The sequence below is a fragment of the Balaenoptera ricei genome, chromosome 1 (assembly GCF_028023285.1).
Source record: "Balaenoptera ricei isolate mBalRic1 chromosome 1, mBalRic1.hap2, whole genome shotgun sequence".
NCBI classification, from domain to species: domain Eukaryota; kingdom Metazoa; phylum Chordata; class Mammalia; order Artiodactyla; family Balaenopteridae; genus Balaenoptera; species Balaenoptera ricei.
The window spans coordinates 133,640,414-133,667,567 of record NC_082639.1 but is presented as its reverse complement, the minus strand read 5'-3'; the positions used below and the strand labels follow the sequence as shown (position 1 = coordinate 133,667,567).

Genomic DNA, 27,154 nt, shown 5'->3' with positions numbered 1-27,154 from the left:
GAACCTTAGTACAAAATTCCTCCACAAAATTTATGAATTCTTTGTTATTAGGTAAAAACCAGAGGGGACCAAACACATTAACAGAGAGTAGATAAAAAGTAAGTATAATGAGTTTGACATTTCTTGGAGGGTGGTAAAAACTGATGCATTTTATTTTTATAGACTACACAGATGCATATATCTAAACTCATGGCCTTAAATTCTCAAAGAAACTGCGTAAATTTCTCTTCACTTACTTTTCCTGTGGTTGCGATCATGCTATGCTGTGTTCCAGCAGGGATTAATCCCCTGAAAGGCTGGCTTACTTGTGCAGGACGACTCATGCTCTGGGCCTGTGCTTGTGGGGTGGTATGCTGTAATGGGGGCTGAAGAGTCTGAGGCAGAGCAATTAAAGGCTGCCCGGTGGATCCAAAATTAGGCAAGGAAAGCTGGGAGGCTGGTAAAGGTACTGTAACCTAGAAAACAAGCAAACAGAAACTGTAACAATTTGCTTAGACCTGTTGTATGTATATCCCTTTTACTATATATTATACATGACTCTTTAAATACTTTTGAGTAAGGTTTTAAACAGAATACTTCAATCTATTAATATATTTCACATATAAATACTTTGCTTAGTGACTATCTCCATTCTTTTATTAAATGTGCAACAATAAAACAGATTAGCAGTAGAGAAGCTATACATATAAAATAATTATGACTATCTTTGAATTAATCCATAGTACATGCCTAATAACCACAAAATACAATAAAATCATGAATATACAATTTAAGAAAGCAGTTACAACGTTCATTTTTATAATAGACATTTTTATACTGTTTTCAGGTGTGGTCAAAATGAGCTTTGACAAAAAAATAGTCTTTCAGTTTTCATACAAATAATATTTAATTTGAACATCAATATGGTGATATTTTTTGAATTCTCACCCCCTAAAATACCCACCAAAAACAGTTATGAGAAAATGACTAATGGCTTGCCTCTCTCCTCCAGCCCTCCACCAACTTTCAAAGAGTAAGCTGATTAATGACATTGCCAGAGGAGATAGTTTCATAAAAATATACATTTTTCACTGAAAATTATTACATTCATATACTTTACAAATGTGTTTGTCATTTTTACTCTGTCATAACTCTGCAACCCAGTCCTATGTATTATATTAACCGGTGTGGTGGTCTTCAGGGTCTTCCTTCACCTCTAGCACGAATGGGTAAAGCATTTATCACACTTACATGTAACTGCATATCCTGGACAATGGTTTTCAAATTTTTACATGTGTGGAATCTTTTGTTAAAATAAATGATTACCCAGAAATCCATGTTAAAAAGAGGTAAAAAGCATAACGGATTGAAGTGGGGGTGAGAAGAGGGGTGGTATAGGACTGAAACATGTCCCACTACTAGTGGACCCCATGGAATTCCTAGACACCTCAGAGAGAAGTCCGAAACCACTGCACCACCTCCCCATCTTGGTTCTATTTAAATTCCCCAACAATAACAAAAGCAACAGCAACAGCAGCAACAACAACAATAATAGTAAAGAAAATTGAGGAAATTTACCATGCCATAGTTTACCTGCTGGAGAGCACTTGGTGACTGGGCAGTGTTATAAAAATTTGTCTGACCAGGCTGTTGTACTTGTCCAGAATAAAGATTTGAAGCCTGGGTAAGATTCGCTCTAGCCTAGAAAATATTTTGTAAGAAGTAAGATTGAAATATTTTTCAATTCAGATATCAAGATCATGACTTCAAAGTAATCTCTAAGAATTTTAGCATTAGATAGAAAGGAAGATCTTGTTTTTTCCACTGCGTCATTTAACATTTTTTCTTTCAAAACTGTTTTCTTAAATAATTTGCTGCATAGGAATACAAAGACAGTGCATGATTCTAGCTCCTGCCTTACCTGGAGAAGATGTGTATCAATCAGCTGGGAACCCCCTAGTCCTGATGCCTGACCCAGCTGATGTTCATACAGTATAGGAATAGGCTGAGTATTTGAAGTTTGCTGAAAGGCAAGACCCGACTGTGCCTTGGCAAGTTCCTGGTGTTGGACAGCTGGGAAGTTGTGGATGGCAGTACCAGAAAGTACCACAGATGGCTGGGATAGACTGCTTTGCATGAAGGCTGGCTGAGATCTACAGAAGTATTAAAGAGAAAAGGCTTGTGTTAGAAGTTAATTCTATCTGGAATCTTAAGAATGAGTATCTCAAATGACCAAATACTCTAATCAGCACAATTAAAGAGGCAGAGTGTGTCTAAAGCACTTGTTTCAAGATTTAGAGCCCTGTATACAGCAAAGCTCCCCATGTAAAAGTTCTGGGAAAAGTCTTGCTCTTCCTGAGGAAATGGTAAGATTTCCTTCTCTTTAACAATGAGAATAATTCTCTTTTCATGTGTTCATTAGCCAGCTCAGAACCAAATCTGCTGTTTTTCTCTTTGGTATTGACATTCTATTCAAATTTATAGCACCAATAGCTCTGACTTCCGTTATTTGTATTTCATTACTTCCACATATATGTGTGTATATATACATATATACATACATATGCATGTATATGTATTTTTCCTCTAAGAGGTCTCAAGACCTCTATGGAATGAAGCAGAGTAGTAGTTAGCAACAGGATTACCCACAAAATTTTGCTTTGTTACTTGAGGTATAAGGGACTTATGACACTAGTTTCGGGTGTACAACATAATGATTTGGTATTTGTATATATGCAAAATGATCACTACAATGAGTCTAGTTAACATCTGTCACCACACAGTTACACATTTTTTTTTTCCTTGTGATGAGAACTTTTTAATATCTATTCTCTTAGCAATGTTCAAATATGCAACACAGTATTATGGTCAAAGGGTATAAACCTTCCATTATAAAATAAGTCATGGGGATGTAATGTACAGCATGGTGACTATAGTTAATAATACTGTACTGGAAATCTGAAAGGTTTTTAAAAAAATACAATGCTGAAATCTAACCTCAGACTGCCCTATTATTTCTGGGACGGAGGTGTCCAATCTTTACACATGCGACAGGAACAAAACCCATTAAGCAGGAGCACTAGTCTAGGGTCACAAGTAATCTTTACAATGTCCACTTATAATCTGTTTCAAATATAAAATGTAAAACATAAGCATACTGTTAAAACTACCCCGGTCCTGGCAGAAATTAATTCAAGGATTCCCTGTTCATAAACACTATGCTAGTTAGGTTCAGAACAAGAAACAGCAGAATGATGTGGTAGGGATACAAACAACTACTTTCAAAGTTGAAACTGGTGCCTTCCAAGTAGCCATTTGCCACAATTACATATACAGCTTATATTTCTATTGAACAGGTCTGGTCTTAAAAAGTACATCTTCCAAGGCAATTGTTAAAATGGGGGTTACAAATACAGAATTGCATTGCTAATCCATCTCCCATGGCTATGGAAGACATTACTAATTAATTACTGAACTCTTTTTAACAGAGCTGAAAAGTTGCAAACTTTTCAACAATGTTTCAAACAGCCAGTACCAATTAAAAGGAGATTGGTTTTGAGATTAAATCTATTTGCTATTTCTAAATCTACTGGTTTTAAAATTTTAATTTTTACCACAAATTTCAAGATAACCTCAAATTTAATAACATGAAAGAGACTGCCTATAATTCCAGTTGGGGTAAGTAATTTTACTTGTAGTGAGAGAGAATTTCTTGGAATAACCAAACCAAACTGTCATACCATACCATTACTCTGGTATGACGGAGTAATACCAGAAAATAAAACATACTATATAATTATACAGATGTACTAAATTCTACTTAATAATCTTTAATAAAAAATGAAAGTGAGAGCCACATTTATTAAGTTTACTAATAACTCTGTTCCTTTGAGAAAGTTTGATTAGCTGAGCCTAGCTTCTTTAGGAGTAAAACGTGATCTGAAAGAAATGAGCTGTATCAACTGATGTCAAGTTTAATCTATAAAGTACGGACATTCTACCTGAACCACTTAAAAAGCAAATTTCTAAAAGGAAATGCCTAGTTTTGCAACCTTCTTTACAGTAAATGTCCTGAAAGGAATTTTTTTCTTTTTTTTTTTTTTAAAATATTTATTTACTTATATATTTATTTGGTTGCACCAGGTCTTAGTTGCGGCAGGCGGGCTCCTTATTTGCCGCTCACGGGCTCCTTAGTTGCGGCAGGCGGGCTCCTTAGTTGTGGCATGTGAACTCTTAGTTGCAGCATGCATGTGGGATCTAGCTCCCTGACCAGGGATCAAACCCGGGCCCGTGCATTGGGAGCGTGGAGTCTTATCCACTGCGCCACCAGGGAAGTCCCTTATTTTTCTTTTTGACTGTTTAGGGCCATTACCATGAGTATCAATGACAGGTATATCATGATGATGACTGAGTTATGCCATGATCACTGCTGTCATTCAACTCTTACCCCACTCTTCCACTCTCATTAAGTTGGAGATGAGAGACACCTGGGTTAAATCCAGGCTCTGCCACTTATTTGCAGTGTTAACATTAGGATAAAATACCAAAGAACCCAAAAACAAAACAAAAAAACCCCCCACAACTTCTTCGAATGTCAAATGGGGATGATTTAATCTACCTTATATGGTTTTGTGAAAATTAAATAAGTTAGTGTGTGTAAAGGGCTGAATAACTATCATGTATAAAGAAGTTCAATAAAGATTAGTTTTCATTACTTGCTTATCTGCAAAGATAACTGACAGTAGTGAATCTTTCAAAAGAATGGTCTCTTCTACACTACAGAGCATCACCACTCATCACCACTACTTCTATTCTTTGTTTGACACCCTACTCTCTCGCTTTTATTATATTCCACCCTGGTCTCTGCCCCCTTACATACTGTAATGTCATCTGCCACGCCTCAGCTCTTACACAGAGCAGGCCTGGATTTAAGAGTTGTTAGCAGCGAGACGGCACTCAAACTTTCAGGTCCTTTAGCAGCTATTTCCTGTGGTTTCTAATTGTTACAGGACTGCTGTTAGCCTCTTCTTCAAGACGCTTTGAGGCTTCACTTTGTTCAATAAAGACTGACAGAAATTACCAGAGGCTGAAGTTCATGACACATACTCAACACAATTATTTAATGTAGTTTATAAGAGGGTCATCGTGTTTTGGAGGGGAAGGAGGGAGTAGAAAGGATATGGCAAGAAGGCTCAGCAATTACATTCTTTCCAACATCACATACATAATTTTAAAGCTTTTACCTATATGGTTGAAGTGAAGAACTGAATAGTTCCTGAGCCTGGGAAACAGCAGGTCCAGCACCCAAACTTAGCTGGGCTTGATGCTGCCCTTGCAGTGGTGCATAAATAGGGATTGGAATCTGCTGAACTGAAGTTGGCTACAATGCAATGAAAGAACAATATATGAACAACACCATATACACAAATGACAATACCTGGAAAATAAAAATCTGAGATATGAAACAAAAGATTAATGCTATGTATCAGCAGTTCCTTTTTAAAACAAAACCAAATGTAAACATCTAAAATTTCTTTTCAATCCATTACTAGTTCTACATTGAGCCCCCAAATACTATCACATCACACCACAAAAATGCAAAGAAACAAATATAGACTGGAAGAAGCCTGTGATACTTACCTGAGAGAGACCTGGTTGGAAGCCTTGTTGCTGAGCCAAGGATGGTGGAGCCAATCGTGCATGTTGGGTATTGAATAAATGACTTGTGTCCATATAGAAAGCTGGGATTTGAGCTACAGATTGGCAGGAAAAACAAGCAGTAATGAGTGTCTAAACTTCAGAATTTTCCAAACAGTAACAAAAAACCCAAAATGCAGATTTCAAATAAAGTGAGCCCTCTGAAAATTAATACAGCCAAGGAAAAACTAGAAATGTGAAAAGATACAAATGCAAAAAGATGTAAAACTTCTTTCAGACAGGTATATGCAAATTAAAACAATGAAACTCTAGAACTTGTGAAGGTTGACGAAAATAGACACTCTCATACACTGCCACTGGAGTATCCACTAAAATTGAAAATGAACCTACCTGTTTACCAGCTAATCCACTCCAATTTTAAATCTACCAACTAGAATTTAGCAAAATATTTCACAAGAATTGACATTTAATAATTGAAAGAATCTGGTATAGATTCTTAACAGATTTCTTCTCTATGTTTATACTCACTACTTTGTATTACGCTGTTCCTATATAATAGTATGTCTGGGAGAACTTCCCATGTTGTTTTTAATTTATTATCATTATAAACAATACTGCAATGAATGAACACCCTGATACATATATCTCTGATTAATAAGCAGGTTTACCTGTACAATAAGGTTCCCAACTATGAAACTGCTACTACAGTGACTATGTATAACACACAAAATATTCTGAGATACTTTTCTAAAAGAATTCTGCCCATTTATATGCTCACTAGCAATGTACTTTTAAGAGCCTATTAATAATACCTGTGGATCCTTATAGATAGTAGGTATCAAATATGCTGGGTATTATCAATCTTCCTAATATTTCCCACATGGAAAGACAAAAAATAGCCTCACTGTCCTTTTACTTTGAATTTAAATCATTAGTGAGCTCGAGTATTTTTCAAATGCTTATTTACTATTTAACTCAGATTAACATTGTGACATTTAGTAGGACAAGCTACCCCCCGCCAATAAATAATTTTTTCTCTTCTTTGTTGTTCTTAGGTTTATTCTTCCTCATGAACTTTATCATCAATTTGTCAGGTTTCAGATAACAGACTCCAGTTGTCTGTGGAGGGTTGGTTCTAGGACCACCCCCCAGATACCAAAACCTGCAAATGTAAAATGGGATATATCATTTGCATATAACCTAAGCACATCCTCTCATATACTTTATTTATTTTTTAAAAATTATTTCCAATTTGTTTATTTATTTATTTTTGGCTGCACTGGGTCTTTGTTGCTGTGCGCAGGCTTTCTCTAGTTGCAGCGAGCGGGGGCTACTCTTCATTGCGGTGCACGGGCTTCTCATCGCAGTGGCTTCTCTTGTTGCGGAGCATGGGTTCTAGGCACGCGGGCTCTAGAGCGCAGGCTCAGTAGTTGTGGCACACAGGCTTAGTTGTTCCGTGGCATGTGGGATCTTCCTGGACCAGGGCTCAAACCCCTGCATTGGCAGGCGGATTCTTAACCACTGCGCCACCAGGGAAGTCCCCTCTCATATACTTTAAATCATCTCTAGATTATTTATAATACCTAATACAATGTAAATGTTATGTAAATAGTTACCTGTGTGCAGAAAATACAAGTTTTGTTTTTTGGAACTTTGTGAACATTTTTTTCGAATTACTTTCAATCCACAGTTGGTTAAATCGTAGACTCGGAATCCATGGATATAGACTGTACTGGACACCAATATGTCTACTATATATGTAACACATGTGTAAGAAACAATTGCTACGAACCCCAGAATGCTTGTCAAGGAGAGACAGCATTCAATTCTATGAGGAAACAAATTTGCAAAGCAGATCAAAAAATATTTAAGCTTGAAAGGGAAGGGAAGAGAGAAAAAAAGCATTAAAACATCTTCATTTCTGAATTCCTTATATTCAAACATCTTACCTGCTGCAGACTGAGACACATAGACTTGTGGACTCTGTTGCTGCTGGGCAATAAGGGAAGGCATACAGCTTAACTGCGAAAAATGACTTGCAGAAGGCAGGCTGCTTGTCTGTAATTGTTGGGGCTTCACTTTACAAATATTAGGAGGGTCTGATGTGGTTGTAGATTTTGTACTTAAAGAAGAGGTAGTATATGTACCAGCTCCTACATTCGGGAGAGGGATAAAATAAGGGGGAAATGTAGCATATTTTAAAGTACCACTGTTGTTCACAGTAAACTCAAGCACCAACCAGAAACTGGAAAATTAATATTTATGCCCACTGTGTACTCATTAGGCACTTATATACGGTACCTCAGACCAAAAGTGGATATGAGGGGGCTTGTAAAAGGAAGACACATTTATCAGATGCAAATAAGACTATAAAATCTGGAGAAATACAAATAGAAAATTAAAATGAGGAGAAAATTTAAAAATAAACTCACAAAATAAGGAGGCTGAGAGCCTACAACATTGTTATAGTCTAGCCTCAAACTAATATTTAGTTTTTTAATCATCACAAAGGATAATCAAGAGCTTCATTCATTTATGGTGAGGCATAAATATCAGCACATAAATGGGCCTTGAGAGATCAGAATTGCTCCTAAAAAGTCACATAAACTTAAGGTTAGACTTTTTTTCCTCTTTCTGGCAAAATACCTTAAGGATAATCTCTAGAACTTCAGTTATTTATAAATAAATATTTGAACATCTATTAAAGGCCAGGCATAGACATAAAAACACAGAAGGATGAAGTGTCTTAAGAATAACTATTAATGTAATACAAAAATTTAATGTAAATTGCTCCTAAAAAGTCATATAAACTTAAAGACTATTCCTGTCTCTCCCTGTATATATACCAGCAAAAACTGGTATTTAGTAATACGTTAAAAACAAGACAAACTATTAATAATACTTGAGCAAATGACAATATAGGTATTTGATTCAAAAGTGTGATGTAGTAGTTATTATTATTTTCAGATATCAAATGATGTTCTAAGAGAGGACCAAGACTGAGGTACCTCTGTTCTTGCACTTGAATCTCTACCACTAGGATGACTAGCCAAGAAGGTCCTTGTTAAAAATTTATCCTAGTTGATGGGAATGTGGGGAAACTAGACCCAGAGGAAAGGAAGTAGTTGGGTTCCAAAGAAAAAACTAGGAACCTCCCCAGTCCCTATATTTCCTAATCTTCCTACCATACTCTCCTCCTGCTTCCTTTATAGCCTCACCTCCTATCCACCCAAGTAGTCTGGGGCCCAAGCTGGTAAGCATAATGAAGATGCCTTGGAAATGGGTGATGGGGTGTGCCTGAAAGGGTTTAAAGAGGGAAGAAGTACAGTTGGAATACTCTCTTTGATTTGAATATCTGGGTGTGTCTTAATATATATATCTGATTCCAGATAGTGTCAAAATAACTATAGTACAACCTCAGTCCTTTTGGTGCTTAAAAGTAGCACAGAAAGCCAGAATACTGAAAATCATTACTGCAATCATTAAATGAGAACTAGCCAAAGCAAGTAAATTCTGTGCTGTATATATTTTACATGTATTGGAAACGAGTTTCCGACTGTTTTGGAAACATTAGAGAGTATTAGGAAAGCTTAAAATGAATTTCTATTTTCAGCAGAAGAAACATGGTTATACATATGGTAAAAGGGTATACCTTCTTAGAGTCAAATATTTCAGAAATATCTCTGGTTCTTTAAGAATGATAAAGTCCCATATGAGATATAGTTCAATGAAAGGATTACACACTAGTGAAACATTTAAGAAAGAAAAACACCTTCTAACTTGGGATGCTGATGGACTCTCCTTTAAAAAAAAAAACAAAAAAACCTCAAACTAATGGATATCATTTACTCAAATAACACAGACTGGAAATTCTCTACCCGTAACTCTTCCCCAGAAAATACGTTAAACCAACAGACTTAGGCCAAGAGCTCCTTCAAATGAGATACAGATCACACAAAACTTAAAAGCTTTGTGATTTTGTGTTATTTCCGAGTTGGTCTAATTAGCTCTATGAGTTAAATAATAAAAATTAAAAGGTGAAATTTATAGAAAAATTTAGAGGAACAAGACAGAAAATCTCCCGATTCCTTATCCGTATCTGTATTGGGAGTTGGGGTGGGAAGAAGAGAGGGTCAAGCGAAGTATTTTAGTAAGCCATCATTAAATATTTGCCAAATTAAAATTGGGAGAGGGCAAGAGAGGGGAGGGAGGCAAGAAGTTTATAAACCAGCTGATAATTATCTCATGTGCAATCTTCTGTCTTTTACAAATAATACTTTGGGGGATAGTAAACAGGAAAAGATCATAAGAAACTTTAAATAATTTAAGATATTTAAAGAAAAGGTACAAGACTTCTACCTGATAGTGAAGTTGTGGGAGTGACGGAAGCAACAGGAATCTGAGGCATCGATGCACTTGAGAATGAATTGTAATTAGCAGTGCTTGGTCCACTGGCACTACTGCTGACTCCACTTGCGATTGGAGGTGCTGTGGAAGTTACTGGAGATCCCTTTTCCCTAACATTTGGAGAATTTTCCCATGCCTTACGTGCAGACTCCATCTGCAACCAAATGAACATTTTTTAAAGCCAAAAAAAAAAAAAGAAAGAAAATCACTATGCTAACAGAACTAATACACATATATAAACAAATATATATACATAAATGTGTTCCAACTGTAACCTTTCAAAAACCACATATATAGATTAGGACCATAAGGCTTTCAAAGCTTTCACTTTCTCCTTTATCTCCACTCCTTTACTCAAATTGGAGGCAGTGGGCTTTAATTATGTCTCTGTAGAGAGCTTGTTAAAGGCTTTGGCAAACAGGTCAGTGAAATATAGTCACAGTTCTTGTATCATCTAAACATGAGTCCCTATTCCTACCAGTGAATAAGGAAATGGAAATACCATGTCCCTTTAGGACTGACTTGAGGCTCTGATTCTAGTAGGAAAGACACTAAAGGCCCTCCATTAAATATCCATTCTCTCCAGTCTTTCTTTTTAAACCAACAGTTCTCAAATGGCAAGCGACAGGTACCTTTTGTTTGGCTGTTTTATGCTCACAGTGTTTTAAAAGGCAGTGTAACCAGATAGGTTTTAGGCTTGGGTACAGTAGAAACACTTCTTGTTTCACCTCCAGACCCCATCAAGCATTTCGGGTTCTGACTGCCACCATTTGTATTTGTGGCTGCTGGTTTTACCTGTAGGCTTAGTTTAATCTATCTAGAGCTGTTCAACAGATAGACAAATGCAAGCCACATATAATTTTAAATTTTCTAGTAGCCACACTTTAAAAAATAAAAATAAAGAGGTAAAACTAATTTTGGTAACATATTTTATTCAACCCAATATATCTACAATAATAATTAAAACCTATAATCAATACAAAAATTGAGATGTTTTAATTTAAAAAATTAACATTTCAGATCCAGCATCTATTTAATTTTAAACTTACAGCACACACCTCAACTTGGATTAGCCACATTCAAGTGCTCAGTAACTACATGTGGCTTGTGGATACTGAACTGGAGAGCACAGATGTAGGTCCTCAACTATCCTGAGGCTCCTTGAACAGGAAAGGAACAGATAGAGAGATTCTGAAGCTTTTAGTTCTACTAGTCAAAATACGGAGCTGAGAGGAAAAAATCTAAGATAACCTATAAAATTCAGCTGCAATGACTTATACCAGGGTACTTTTCACAAATAAGATTTTAAAATATCACTGTTGGGAAGTCTGTAGGTCTCTGAAGTACCAACTTTAAAAATTTCAACCTGATTTTAATTTTAAGTATTTGAGAAATATCACATATCTCCCTACTTTCCTGTTAAAACACACACTATATATAATATAACCTTGATGGCTAATATCATTACTACAAACTCAAAACACAGGACACTTTTAGGTTTGCTTGACTCTTTCCTTTTCCTCACAATCACCTTGCTGGTTTCAAATGTATTTTGTTTTAAAACAAAAGTCTTAGAGGGTAAGAAACAAAAACAAAAAACCCCCATACCACCACTTAGCAAGTTAGACAAAATGCGATTTGCTTGTACTATCTGAGATTTTATAGCTTAGAGGAATGTTATAGACTACAATGCCTTTTACAACCAGTTTTGTTGTATGGGAAATACATAAATTATAGGTTATCAATCTTACATAATACTTAAGCCACATACATTGGTTTCATTTCATTTCTTAAGCAGCAAGAAAATTTAGATTCTAATTTTAGAAATTCAAGGAAACTAAGAAGTATAATTACTTAACTATATTCATTTTTCCTTTTGGCAAGTATACTGTTGACAATACCCATATAATAGAAATTTCCATACTTTATAAATTACTCAAATAAAGAAAGGTGTCCAAAAAAAAAGTAAAAATAGATAATTGACAAGGACCTACTGTATAGCACAGGGAACTCTACTCAACATTCTGTAATAACCTATATGGGAAAAGAATCTGAAAAAGAATGGATATATGTATAGGTATAACTGAATCACTTTGCTCTACACCCAAAACTAACAAAACATTGTAAATCAACTATACTCCAATATAAAATAAAAATTAAATTAAAAAAAAGTAAAAATAAACCAGAAAAAGTCTTAAGCTAATACAATTTAATTTAAATTTACTTTAATCCAAATGTATATTACTTCTTTTTGGGGTGTTAAAAACATTAAGTGAAAGGCAATGTGGAAGGGCTTTCTGAAGAATCAACAACTGGCCTGAAGAATAATTAATGATGATATTGTATTTGCTTATGCGAAATGAGACTACTGCCTTAAGCAGAATAACGGTAAAAACCAAATGTAAGATATAGTATGAAACACAGGTTAAGACAGTCATTCAGGTGGAAAAACAACAAAAAAGGCTAAGTAGGAACTGGCAGTAAACAGTAAGAACTGGGTAAAGATGGAGATGACACAAAGCAGAAGCGGTTGTCTTGTAAAATTTTATAGTCTCAAACTTGTATTTAAGCAGCTTCTTAAAAAGAAGTTGGGGGTATTAAAAAAAAAGTTGGGGGGCGGCAAGGGGACAAGTGGTCAGGAGACTGGAGAATCAAATAGAAAGAGTCTAGAAATAAACACTGGTCACATTATAAAAAAACTTAGTTACTCCCTCTCCTGAAGATCATCAAAAAGATTCACTGGCAACCAGTGTAGCATTAGAAAGCCCTGCTACAGTAGAGGATAAATACTTGCCCAGGTTATAAAACTAAACAAACAGCACCAAAGAGATATATAAATGCAGTTAAAAAAAAAAAATCCTCACTTAATTCCACATCTGTACTTTTTAACAACTGACTACTCTTGAGGTGAACAACTGATTTAAAATACTCTCAAATAACTCAATTGTAAAAAAAGTATTAGTAACATAGCTCAAGATTATAAGCATAATAGGAGATTAAAAAAAAAAAAAAAAGCCTAAACTTCTTGACATCAAAAAGCATGTGTTGTGTAAAATCTCTTTTGGACCGTTACTCAAAAATTATCCAACAAAAATCAAATCAAAATCACTTCTATTAATCAATTACATCTTCATAAAATATTCTTAATTACTACATTGTATTCATTCAATTCACACATGACTTAGAGGAAAGACAGAAAATTAGCATTCTTACCATTACCAGTACTTAGGATAAAAAAACATGCAACACCAAGTTAGTTGTTTTCTACACAACTAATGTATCCAATAATTATTAAGATCTCTAAGAGGAACTCAGTACAAACATGAAATATAAAATGCTCTCCTGTACTTTTAAGACAAAATTCACAAGCATAATATGCCTCACTTTAAATATGAGGATATCAAGTCACTGCTATGTGGTATTAGAAACTAATAAAATTTTAAGGTATAATTTGACATCACTCTGTTTCTTCAGCTTAGTGTTGCTGCTTTTCACACAAAACTAGTAAAAATACCAAGAGTATTGTTAACTTATGTCCCCTTGCATGCAATAATCAAGGACCTTTAGAGATGGATGTCGTACATACCTTGAAGGTGAGGCTGAAAGTAGTGGGAGGAACTGAAGTTAGGCTGGAGCTCTGTTGTATAGTCTCCCTCTTAGGGAGGGGGAGGGTGTTGGGCAGGGGCACCTGAAAAGGTAAGGCAACACATATTACAATCTAAGTCCGCTACAAAAGCCCCATTAAAGATAATGCTAATGTATTCTAAGGTTATTTTCATCAGAACCAAGAGGAATATTTGACTGCTTAGTTACACTGCATTTACAGTAACTGATAATTCTGGACATCTTAGATAAAACTTCTGAGAAGAAATACTATATCTGCTTATTTATGCATAAATTGACAGAAAAAATCTGTCACAAACATAAGGTAAAAACTCAAAGGTCATGCTTCCTATATTTTAATGTATATACAAAACACCTGGGGGTGTTGTTAAATGCAGATTCTGATTCACTTGGCCTGGGGAAGCCCTGAAATTCTGCCTTTCAAACAAGCTCCCAGGTGATGCTGACGCTGCTGGTCCCTGGACCATACGCTGTATAGCAAAGCTCTAAGTAACATAATTTCCACCATTTACAGGACCCACAGGTTCTATGAGAAGCATTTAACATGGTAAGGTAAGTATAAGAAATTATTCTCTTTACAGCAATCTAATCAACTTATAAATAGATTCAAGAACAAAAGTAATGTTGGGAGGAAAATATATAGTATCACCCCCACCTCGTTACGCTAACCAAATTGCTTTGCTATAGTAAGACATGATTATGGCAAGTACTGTTAGAAACCTGAAGATACTAGAAATTCACTACTCGTATCTCTTTTTTTCCTCTAAGTCTCTGGATCTTGAGATTTTATTATGTACTACTATATGACTGATTTGTACTACTACATGATGGTTCAGTCAGTTGTTTAAACACAATGACTGAGATGTTGGGGGTGGGTTTAAGATAATCACTTTGTGGTACTACGGACAATCTAATGGAGATTATTTTATAAATCTTTAAAATAGCTGTGCTATAATAATCAAAAACACCACCTGCATTTAAATCTTCAAGACATTCAAGATTCAAAACAATTGTAATATTAGGTATTACAACCAATAAATATCAGCTAAGATCCTTAAAAAGTACGTTAAGCCTCAATAAGGGAAATAAGGCTTTTTTTCAGTTTAATTTTAATTTTTAATTTTTTGGCCACGCCAGACGGCTTGTGGGATCCTAGTTCCCCGACCAGGGATCAAACCCGTGCTCCCTGCAGTGGAAGTGCAGAGTCCCAACCACTGGACCACCAGGGAATTCCCCAGTTTAATTTTTAAAAAGACAAAAGTTCTATGCATAAAATGGAGCCCCCAGACTAATGAATGAGAAAGGGACATTTCAAAAGTTCCTAAAATTTTTTCCCATGTAGGACATTTGTTTTTAACACTATGTTAAGCTCAGAATCACCACCACACTCGGCACAAATAAGCAACACTGTGAAATCATTCCAAACTGATGACCTTTTATAATGCTCCCTGACCCAAACTGATCTTGTTTTCAAACATACTCTGGATACACTGCTAAAAATCAAATATAGACTATTTACTTAAGCACAAGACTGGGCGTCTTCCCTTCAGTAGTCCTCTGTGTACAAGTCACTATGTTAATCAGCCTTGCAGATTAGACAGAAACCATTAAAATGCTCATATGGATGTTTTCAATGAGTTTTAAGAATCATGATCTTCCCTTCCATATTCATATTTTATAAATTATATTTTTAGAAAAGAGTAGTTTGGCAGAAAGCATCATATACTTTCTGGAAAAGGTAACATACTCTACATTTTTCTAAAGTGAGAAAAGACAGCATGATTCAAGTATAATTAAACCTTATTGAAATGTTACTAATTCAATATTTGAGAATCCATGTAGTGACATCAGGAAGTAAATTGAAAGTCTTTCTGCCCTTCCCAAGTTTTCTATTACTGCCTATAAGAAGTTAAATAAACCTTTCTCCAAAAGGTCAGGGGAAGAGGATTTGGCATATGAAGTGAAGCTTTATAACATAAGTTGGACAAATTACATTAATCAGCTCCAAAAGTGTTCTCTTATCACAGAGAAAATGTGTGTCTTCCTCCTTTCTCTCCTTTTTCCTTCAGCTGGACTACAAAAGTTGGATTAAATGATCCCTAATGCATCTCACCTAAAAGTCTATATACCTGATGCTAGAGAGAAAAACAGAAAACATGGGAAAGACACTGTAATAAAAGATAATTGAGATTTTTATTCTAAAATGATAGAGTTAAAGCTTTTTAAGAGATCTTTAAATATATCTGTAAAGGTTATTTTTTTTAAAAGAAGCCTTTAATATAGAAGGCTATATTTAAAAAAGAGGCCAGATGACCGAATTTCCACCATACCTGCTCTCCAAAACAAGAGCCATACATGTAACTTCTAAAATGCTCTTCTTCTTCCATGGGAGGTTACCTAACTTTTTTTTGGCTCACAATTTTTCACCTGTCAGTTAGTGAACTAGGCAAAATACTGGACTGTACTGATTTTTAACAGAGTCTTGAATTATAACACGGTAGCTATGGGATGCTAGAGCCAAATTTACATAACTTACTGTCATCTTTTAACACATTTTTGAACGGAGACGTATTATGGCCACAGGCGTTAGTTTCTGCAAAAATCCCCTGGTCAATAATGTGTTAATAGAGCTTTTAAGGCTTTATGAAGATATACATTATAGCTCAATCTTCACAAGAGGAATGAAGCTGTTATGGTCCAGTATAATTTTTTAAATTCAAAAAGAAACACATAAATCTTTGGTAATAATCTAATTGTCTTTTTTTTTTTTTTTAATTTATTTATTTTTTATTTTTGGCTGTGCTGGGTCTTCGGTTCGTGCGAGGGCTTTCTCTAGTTGCGGCAAGTGGGGGCCACTCTTCATCGCGGTGCGCGGGCCTCTCACTATTGCGGCCCCTCCCGTTGCGGGGCACAGGCTCCAGACGCGCAGGCTCAGTAGTTGTGGCTCACGGGCCCAGCTGCTCCGTGGCATGTGGGATCTTCCCAGACTAGGGCTCGAACCCATGTCCCCTGCATTAGCAGGCAGACTCTCAACCACTGCGCCACCAGGGAAGCCCAATCTAATTGTCTTTTTAAGTGAATGACCTTTCACTGCATTATAAAAAGGTGTCATTTAAGAACAAAATTACCAACCAAATAAATGCTGAATCTGTAGAATGTGAAAGCTAAGAACAAAAATTCTTACCAAACCAGGTTAATAGGATTAGTACTTATGAAACCAAGCCTAAGCATCACAAGCCTGGATATTAAACATAAAGCTGATGACTTTCAGGGGAAAAACAACTCAGCTTTGACTATTTCCCCTAATTATATTACAGTGCTCCTAAATACAAACTTACTATCAACTCTTTCCCTGAGAAGAGTTAAATACTGGTCATAAAGTGTGTATTAGATAACAATAGCCAGGTTCCTATCCAAACTTGCCACATCTCAGGTTGATTACTTACATTATTAACCAAAGTATCCTCCATCTTTGCATTATTAGTAGCCACAGTGTTAGGCAGAGAGGAAGAAGGTGTAGTATAGTCTGTTACAGACTCCTGTGGAGTGGTAATAGAAAAAAATACGTTTTAAACTGAATTAAAGAGTCACTTTCTAATAACAGCCTAACAGTTGTAAAGTTGTTTTGGAAGAAAGCAGGAGAGGAGAGCAGACCTTAAGATTCAAATCTTAAAGACCGACAGTGGGATAAAACAAACATGGACCTACCACATTTCAACCACTGCTGGGGTCCTATACGTTTAAAAAATATACTGCATAGTACTAGGAGGTTGTCAACAGTGTCAAGCATTTATTTCTTTGGATTTCTAAAAGAACTCTGTGTGGTTCTTATACTCAATCTATAGCTTACTTTCAACTACTGATTTTCTATTTTCTTCAAAATAAAACATGGATAAATCAATGTCAAGATCTTAGTTGTCACAATTAATTAGGTTTTAGGATAAACTCCTTGTTTATCATCATGAATATCTTCTTTAAACATGGCAGAGTTAGATCACACAAGCTTTTCACTTCCATGCATTGAGTTGTATGGCAATTAAAAAGAGAAAAATATTCAAGTAATATGAAAGATTCCATCTACCTTTCTTCTCCATGAATACATGTTCTGGAGTGAACACCAAATGGCAGATATAAATTTGCTACTCCCACAAGTGTCAGTCCCCATAAAGTCACTCAGTGTATCTTGCCTTAATGAGTATTTCTAAAGATATGCATCTTTCATTCAATGTAGTCCCTAAATGCAAGTCAACCATTCCTCTGGTGCTCAACCAATGAAACATGATCTGTTCCAACCCTGAAAGAAAACTGGCTATACTGGAGTTACTAAAAGTTTATCTTTCAGTTTATCTTTCCTGACTTCAGAATCTCACTAGTGTGCAAGATAAGGAGGGGTCCACTGTAACTCCATTAACAAAATAAAAAGTAATATAGAGCAATTCTTTTGAAGTCTATAAACACACTGAAAAGCATTCTAATCTTGGGTAAATATTTTTTCACTTTAAACTACTCAATAGTCCAGAATTAAGTTGCCATAGAAAGATAATTTACTGTAAGGAATTTCTTTAGATCACATATGCACACCATGAAATAAAATCTTCTCTGTAAGAAATAACAACCCTTATAAGCTACAGAATTATATGCCTCAAGAAAAAAAAAAAAAAAAAGTATTTTGTTGCTGTTTTCCCCATTCATTTTAGACGTGGTTTGCATCAACTGAACTGTTAATCATTGCACGTTGCTTACCTTCACGTTAGTGCCATATTCTGGGGATGATACTGAGATCATTGTTCCTATTTCAGTAGACATTTCTGAAACTGCTTTGGTTTCCTTTGCTGCCACAGGATCTGTACTTCTGACTGTAGCAGGGCTTGATTTCTCCTGTCCTTCTGGCTCCACCTGTTGGGCATCTTTTACTTTTCTATTTTTTAATGAACGTTCCTTTCCAATAGGACCAGGTTTATGTTCTTTGTTTTCTACTGGACTCAAATCTGGAAGCTAAATTCAATGTTTATGACAAAAACACATCATGATCAAAGACACTCATTGAAAACTAATCCAATTTTGAAACTTATTCTCCTTAAATGTTAGTGGCTTTCATACAATTATATCTGGAACATGAACTATACCTTCTGGGCTTTGATAGGGCCTGCCCGTGGCTGCTTCTGCCGTTGTTCTTTAGGTTCAGATATTTTGTCAGTAGTTTTTTCCGAAAGCACAGGAACAATTTCATTTTCACCCCCGTTTGAAGCTGGAGCACCAAACTGAATTGTGTCAATTCCAATTTCAACTCCACTTTCTTGACTATTCTTTGTTCCCTAGTAAGAGAACATTTAAAAACTTGCTTCAGATGTGAGAGAGTGGCATGGACATATATACACTACCAAATGTAAAACAGATAGCTAGTAGTGGGAAGCAGCCACATAGCACAGGGAGATCAGCTCGGTGCTTTGTTACCATCTAGAGGGGTGGGATAGGGAGGGTGGGAGGGAGACGCAAGAGGGAGGAGATATGGGGATATATGTTTATGTATAGCTGATTCACTTTGTTATACAGCAGAAACTAACACACCATTGTAAAGCAACTATACTCCAATAAAGATATTTAAAAAAAACCCCTCTGGTTCTATAATGATAAAAACTTAAAAAACAAAAAACTTGCTTCAAAGCAGAGTTCAAATTTGACTGAATGATTTATGTAATAGCACATATTTTAAAAGTACAATAGAAGGTTTGAAGCAATCTACATCCAACTGAGATTAACTGACCTTGGTTTATGTTTTAGGAGAACATTCCCTTAACCCTACTGATCTGTATTAGCAAACAACTGATAAATTAAAAACTAGGACAAGACTTAATTTTTAAAGTCCTGGCTTTAAGTGCCCTGGGTTGAAGGGCAAATCAGAGCCTCAAGTTAAAACAAATGTAAAACATCATTTAAAACAAATGTAAAACAAATACAGAAAGGCACCACCAGCAACAGATAAACGAATGAATTAACGGGGGAGCAGAAAAAAGATAGGAATTCCAGTGTCACCCACTTCTGCTTTGAAAAGAAAATGAATTAATATACATGAAAGTACTTTGATTGGTAATGGCGTGCACACACATCAGAAATTCATTCATCAATTAAACTGCTAATTTACGTAATACCTTCTTTGTGCTAGGCGCTGATCCAGGCAGACACTACCAATCTAACTTGCATTATAATGGATGAAGAAAATAAACAACTAAAAAGTTAGACAAGGGATATGCAAAAATTAAAATATGGTTAAACCACTTAGAAAAAGGCCCTAGGAGGTCATACTGAAACTGAATCTAAACTATAGGATTAGTGGAAGGTGTTTCTGGCAGAGCAAACATCTAGCGTAAAGGTCAGGAATTAAAAAAAAAACCAAAAAGCTAGTGAGGCTGGAACACAGCAGGTATTAGGAACAGTGGCAGAAGATGGACAAGCAGAAGGTTAGATGACATGGGGTTTTGTAAGCCTGAGGGTGTTTATAACAATGTCCCCCAGTGGACATTCAAAACCACAGACAGTACTCAACAGTACACATACTGTGTTTTTTTTCCTATACGTACATACTGATGATAAAGTTTAATTTACAAATTAGGCACAGTAAGAGAACATCCAAATTGCCAGCCACACTATTTTTGCGCTTTGGGGCCACTATTAAGTTACGTAAGGGTTTACCCAAACACAAGCACAGCAAAACGACCAACTTGATAACCAAGATGGCTACTAAATGACTAATGGGTGGGTGGGAACACTGGATTTCATGACACTATTATTCAGAAAGGTGTGCACAATTTAAAACTTATGAACTGTTTATTTCTGGAATTTTCCATTTAATATTTTCAGGCTGTGGCTGACTGCAGGTAACTGAAACTACAAAAACTGTACTTAACCTTTTCATGGAAGAACAAACAAAAAGACAAAACTAGGGACAAAGTTAAACTTCAGGCCTTGGTCTTATAATCAAATCACTATTTCATATCATTTTTGCTACCCCTGAATTAAGTGTGTCAATTACTGTGTAAGGTTACTGTTATATTTATCAGTATGACAATGTCATCAGTAGGAATAAGGCATGTCATTCAGATCTATTTTTAATATCTGAACATTCACTTTCAACTACAGACAAACAGTACTGATATAACTTAGAATAAACATCTCTGTTTCAGTCAATGTTGAAATTTTCTAGTCAGTTCAATATAAATGTACAATTAATTTTAGAAGAGAGAATGGTGCAGTATTTAATAACTGAAAGCTATTGATTTTATGTATAAAACAATAAAGAACTTATAAATAGTTAAATGAATAGGCAAATAGTTAATGGGACTTAGAGAACGTCAGACAATATTAGGAAGAATATTATATTCTTTGAAACAAAAAATGTCTATAAAATATACATAAGACAAGGAGAGATGATAAAATCATTCTATCCAGAAAATATAAAGAACATAAAGAGGATGAAGAAAAATATGCATGAGAAAAATGAGATACCAACAAAATATCTTGCTGCTCCAAGAGGCTGAAGAAGAATGTAAGCATCCTTTTAGTATTATCAACTTGTAATAGAATGTCTACGACAAAAATCTTGCAGCTGAGAGATTATGGTCCCTGTACTTTAACGTCAATTTAAAAACCTGGACCAAACATTTTAATAAAATTATTAAACCAGTACACTCATCCAAAACAAAGAAAAGAAACTTTCTACTCCATCCTTCTCATTAGTAATGAAAAATCAACTTTCTGTACAAGAAATGCTCTAATTAATCATAATGTCAAAACAAACAGGCAGAGGAAAAATGATTAAACTGAGCATCTCAGATACAGAATCCAGTGACTCTTAATTCTATTTTTACAAAGAGTTCTCTGTAGAACTTAAAAAAATCAAAACAGATGATGAGGCCTACTCCAGACCTAAGTCAGAAAGCTGAACTGGGGGTAGGGAACAGCAGGAAGACTTCCCTGAAAAGAAAAAAGAAGGAAAAAAAAAATCTCTTAACTGTATCTTCCTTGACATTTCTCTGCTCCCCTTTTACGGCAAAACTATTCTAGGTTCTCTACACAGTCGGCCTTCTCTCAGCATCCATGGGCTCCACCACCCTTGGATTAAAAAAAAAACAAAAAAACACCCGAGAAAGTTCCAAAAAGTGAAACTTGAATTTGCTGCACACCGGCAACTATTTACATAGCATTTACATTGTATTAGGTATTAGAAGTAATCTAGAGATAAATATATGCAAATACCGTGCCATTTTATACAAGAGACTTGAGCATCCTTGGACTCTGGTATCCATGGGGGATCTTAGAACCAATCCCACTGCGATACTGAGGGACGACTGCACTCATCTTTTCTCCCATTTTCTCTTAAATTCACACTAACCAGGCTTTTGCACCGAGTGCTCTACCAACATTGTTTTTGTCAAAGTCACCAGTGACCTCCACATTGTTAATGCCAACTGTCAATTCGCAGGGTCTGTCTTACTTGACCTTCCAGCAGCATTTGACACAGTTGATTTATCCCTCTTTAAACTCATCTTTCACTTGGATTCCAGGACACTTTTCTCATCACTTAGCTTCTCCATCTCCCACAAATCCCTGAGTTAGGACTCGGTTTTTGATTCTCTTCTCTTTTTCTAACTACTTTTATAACTCATTCTTCCTTCGTGACCTCAACCAACCTCATCACTTAAGCACCATCTAATGACTTACAGATTTATGTAGTCAAACTAGACTATCTTCTCTGAACTACAAATTCTTATAGTCAACTACCTACTTGACATTTCCACTTAGATGTGTAATAAACATCTTAAATCTAACAAGTTCAAAACTGAATTCCCTGATCTTCCCCAATGATGATTCATTTTACAGCTTCCCAATCTCAACTGATGGGAACTCTATCCCTTTTGCTGCTCAAGTCAAAAGCTTTGGAGATAACTGACTCCTTTTTCTCACATATCACATTTAATTCATCAGTAAATTTATGAGCTCTATCTTCAAATACCCAGAAACCAACCATTTCTCATCACTTTTAATGTCACTTTCCTGGTTTAAGCTATCATCATGTGATTATTGCAACAGCATCTTACCATCTATTCTTCGCTCCCACAGACTGTTCTTAACAGACTACTTAGAATAGTCTTTTAAAAAGTCAGATCCTGTCACTCTTTTTCTCAAAACTGTCTACTGTCTTCCTACCATGCCTGAAGTCCATACCAGATCCTCCACCTATTATCTTTCCAACCTCATCTGTTCTCTTTTCACCCCTTACTTCAATCCAGCCATATGTACCTCTTCAAACACACCAGGCATGCTCCTGTGTTAGGGTTTTGTATTTACTATTCTCTGAACCAGGAATTCACTTTTCCTTAGACAACTGAATAGCATGCTCTCTTACCTCCTTCAAGTCTTTAATTCAAATGTCACCTAAGTAGCCTTTTCTGGCCAACCTATTTTAAGCTGTCTCCACACCCCTTGGGAAATTCCTTATACACCTTCCTTGCTTTTGCTTTTCTCCTCAGCACTGATCACCATTTAACATTCTATGTGTTATTTATTGTTGGTTCTCCCCAACTACAATGGAAGCCCCATGAGTGCGGGGCTTTTATTCTGTTTTCACAGCACCACCCACTTTTTCTAAGGCCACAGGTTAGGACAGTGCCTGATACATCACAAGTGCTCAATAAATGTTTGTTCAATGAATGAAGAATTGCTGGCCTAAATAGCCAATTACCAATACTGTGTGTTTGAGAAATTATGTTAGAACAACCTCCCGGAAACTCTGCTTCTAAGTAACTATACTGCATATCATTAAACATGCATATTATGCATGTTTATTCAAACATGCATATCATTAAAAACACAAAACAGTCCAGAAAATAGTAATTGCACTTACACTCTCTGTGTCACAAAGCTAGAAGTTTTAAAATGTTAACCTTAATATGTCTAAAGGTGAGAAGCAGCTTGTAACTGTTGAGATTCAGTAGCATTAACATCACTTGGGAACTTATTAGAAATGTACTCAGGCCTTAGCCCAGACCTAATGAATCAGAAACTCTGGGCATGGGTCCCAGCAATCTACTTTAATAAGCTCTCCAGGTGATTCTGATGCATGCCAAAGTTTGAGAAACTGTTTTAAGGAAACTCTGCCACACTAACCCCACAAAAGCCATTATTAAGTCTGTTCCTACCTCTGATGAAGTAGCTGATCCAAATGATGTTAGGGGCTTATTCCATGCACTGACTGAAGGTGGCTGTGGTGGACTAATGGGACCTACTGAGAAGGAGAAGCCACAGGAAATATGACCATTAAAATTTAGAGGCTAATAATCTTTAACCCATTTAACCCTTTCTTTTAATGGTAGCTAGATAATAAAACAATGACTTTTCACATGGTATATAATACTTAAAGAGATTCTTGCATACCAAAATAAATATAATCTCCTCCAAAACATTGTACTATTGTTTTATCAACACAAAGTTGTGTCCATAAAATATGGCTGTTAAAAATATAACACACTTGTCTTAGAAACAAAGGTTTTAAGAAAGGAAGCTAAGAAAAGATTACTGTTACTGCTTCCTACTGAGAAAAAAGAAATGGCTAGGAAAAAACATACTGAGTATATAAATAAAATTGAAAACAAACCCCCAATTCCCATGCCATTTCCACCCCTCACTTCTTGTTGCACACTTACATTTCTTAGAGATGTCATTCAACACAGCTGGTGGGGCCACCTTGTTATCCCATAATTCAGTTGTAAGAGTGCCATGTGACTGTGGGGTCTGGATGGGCTTTCCTGTGGCTACGTAATCTGTGCCATTAGGTGTCTGAGCTGAAGGTAGTCTAATTGAAGGAGGGGGCTGTTTTGAAGACTGTGTTGTAGTCTGTAGTGGACTCTGGACTGGTTTGTGAGTCTGTCCCTGAGTCTGGGCTGGGGCAGTGGGGGCTGGGACTGAGACTTGGACTAGGGCAGAGGTTGGGGCTGGAGCTGGGGCTGGGGCTGGGGTTGGGATTGAGGCAGGGACAGTTGGGGCTGAGGTGGGGGCAGCTGGGGCTGAGGCAGCTGGAGGTGGAGCTGAAGCTGGTGACAGAGCTGAAGCAAGGATGGGAATTGAGGCTGAGGCAAGGATGGGGACAGAGGCTGGGGTGGAAGCGGAGGCAAGGATTGGGGTTGGAGCTGGAGCTGGAGAAGAGGCTGTGGCTGTAGTTGAGGTGGAGGCTGGAACTGGAGCTGAGGCTGAGGCTAAGGTTGGGAGTGGAGCTGAGGTGGAGGTAAAGACTGGGACTGCAGCTGGGGCTGGAACTGGAGCTGAGGGCGATGCTAGAACTGGAGCTGGGGTTGAGGCTGGAACTGGAGCTGAGGTTGTGGCTGGACCTGGAGCTGAGGTTGAACCTGGACCTGGAGCTGAGGCTAGAGCTAAGGCTGGAAGCTGTGCTTGCTGGGTTCCCGTAGCCTGTTTTTTGGCAAATCTTGGTGGGAGCTTAGAAGTCTGACTTCTTCCTTTTTCATTTGCATTCTTTTTATTCCAGACCTTAAAAAATTTGCAGGAATCATTTGTGTCAGTAACACAGCTGAAAGTAATAGTTCACACAGACATTCCAACAAAGCTATCTACTGCTAATTTAGCTCCTTTACTTTACAAAATAGCTACTTGATAGAATAAAAACATCCAGGTTGCCAATGAGATTTTAAATTACAAAATGCTATAGGGGAGGGCTTCCCTGGTGGCGCAGTGGTTGAGAATCTGCCTGCCAATGCAGGGGACACGGGTTCGAGCCCTGGTCTGGGAAGATCCCACATGCCACAGAGCAACTAAGCCCGTGAGCCACAACTACTGAGCCTGCGCATCTGGAGCCTGTGCTCCGCATCAAGAGAGGCCGCGATAGTGAGAGGCCCGCGCAACGTGATGAAGAGTGGCCCTCGCTTGCCACAACTAGAGAAAGCCCTCGCACAGAAACGAAGACCCAACACACAGCCATAAATAAATAAATTAATTAATTAATTGAAAAAAAAAAAGAGTTAGGAGCTAAATAATAATTTAGATACAACATACTTTAAAAAAAAAAAGATGCTATGGGGAAAAAAGACAAATATGTATTAGATATTCTTGATATACAGGTCCACAATCTCTTTTCCACTATTCTGAAATTAAAGAAATTAAGTAAATTCGCACTAAATTCATTTGGCAGCAAAATCTGACCCCACCTGACAAAAAATTACTTACTTAACTGTTTGCCACAGAAGCATTAATTCTGGGAGTGTTGCTGGGTATTATGCTATATAAAATCTGCACTAATGTATCTTCCTAAACAATAATAACAAATAAATGACTTCTGAAAATATCTAGTCCCAAGGATTATATTCAATTAAACTCAATGTTACCATCCACATAGGATTTTTACAGTGTTTCCTGCTTTTAAGCCCTCTCATCTGTTAGGGCTCTTTATTGCTATGACCCATGTGCTGTATTTATTTTTATCCTGTGTCAGCATTCAGTAAAATGGGTGTTTCAGTTGATTTAAAGGAAATAACTTATTGTGATTCATACTATTTAAATGAACTAATTTAGATTACAACAGAAACTTGTATAGGTCAAGAATCTGCAAGTTATTAGAGATAATGGCAGTTGTATTCATTAAATTTCCAAGATGATTTAAAATTAACCCTAACTCTGCAATGAAGTAAGATGGGGCAAATAAGATATATTTTGAAATAAAGTAAAGATGGTTTTCTCTAAGGCAAACAGTGAGCTAGTGATTACATTCTACTTAAAATTTACCTCATTCTGGTTAAAAACAGTTTAAAGTTGTGAAAAATCAGGTCATTCTCAACACTTGAATAATAAATGCAGCCCTGACCTTATAGGTGGATAGAAACCTTGACCATTTCCTAATATATTTTGGGCAACAATCTAAATAACGAGCAACAAATTGAAACGCTAAACCTGTATGATTTGTTCTTCCTTCTTTCGGCGTTCTTCATCCTGTAAACGTTTCTGTTGTTTTTTGGATACAACTTCAGTAAAACCATCATCATTCAAATTTGACTGGGGGTCTTCAACTACTGTTACTTCAGGATGGTCATCAATTATAACAACACCTACAGATATACAAAAAGATTTAAAATGATATTTTTTTTCAATTGAAAAGATAAATAGAAATGTTTAGTCCAGTAGTGATTAAAAAATAAAAGACATGGCAAAGATCTAGTTCTTATAACTCATAGTATATAACCCATTTCCCATAAAATGGCCATTTAGCAGCAAAATTTGCAAAGATTTCATAGATATATGAAAAGATTTTGTAAACAAGGTTAAAAATAAAAGTCCTGAGACTATCTACTTTGAATGATATATTATACATCTTTTTTTCTTAAGCAATGTAGTGGTAATGCCTTGTTTTTTAAAAGAAAAATCAAAATTGTCTTATCGTAGTCAAATCACTTAACCTCTACCTCTCCCAGCCTCAAGATGTGTGCTG

At 36.3% G+C, this 27,154-nt stretch overlaps 1 protein-coding gene across 14 annotated transcripts in view; it reads right to left on the bottom strand.

Moving 5' to 3' along the window:
* The window catches only part of PRRC2C (proline rich coiled-coil 2C), a 100,042-nt gene that overhangs the window by 5,774 nt on the left and 67,114 nt on the right, over positions 1 to 27,154 (bottom strand). For 8 of the 14 annotated variants that reach the window (XM_059936241.1, XM_059936298.1, XM_059936175.1 and 5 more), the window contains 14 exons: positions 26,620 to 26,774; positions 24,369 to 25,206; positions 23,865 to 23,950; positions 18,795 to 18,983; positions 18,412 to 18,663; positions 17,115 to 17,207; positions 13,631 to 13,732; positions 9,997 to 10,198; positions 7,587 to 7,790; positions 5,620 to 5,732; positions 5,223 to 5,359; positions 1,901 to 2,132; positions 1,558 to 1,680; positions 237 to 455 (listed from right to left, as the gene is read on the bottom strand). In XM_059936241.1, the coding sequence (XP_059792224.1) occupies positions 237 to 455; positions 1,558 to 1,680; positions 1,901 to 2,132; positions 5,223 to 5,359; positions 5,620 to 5,732; positions 7,587 to 7,790; positions 9,997 to 10,198; positions 13,631 to 13,732; positions 17,115 to 17,207; positions 18,412 to 18,663; positions 18,795 to 18,983; positions 23,865 to 23,950; positions 24,369 to 25,206; positions 26,620 to 26,774 (2,945 nt within the window). The remainder of the gene's footprint in view (positions 1 to 236; positions 456 to 1,557; positions 1,681 to 1,900; positions 2,133 to 5,222; positions 5,360 to 5,619; positions 5,733 to 7,586; positions 7,791 to 9,996; positions 10,199 to 13,630; positions 13,733 to 17,114; positions 17,208 to 18,411; positions 18,664 to 18,794; positions 18,984 to 23,864; positions 23,951 to 24,368; positions 25,207 to 26,619; positions 26,775 to 27,154) is intronic. The other 6 variants (XM_059936203.1, XM_059936222.1, XM_059936271.1 and 3 more) reach the window with 3 other exon arrangements.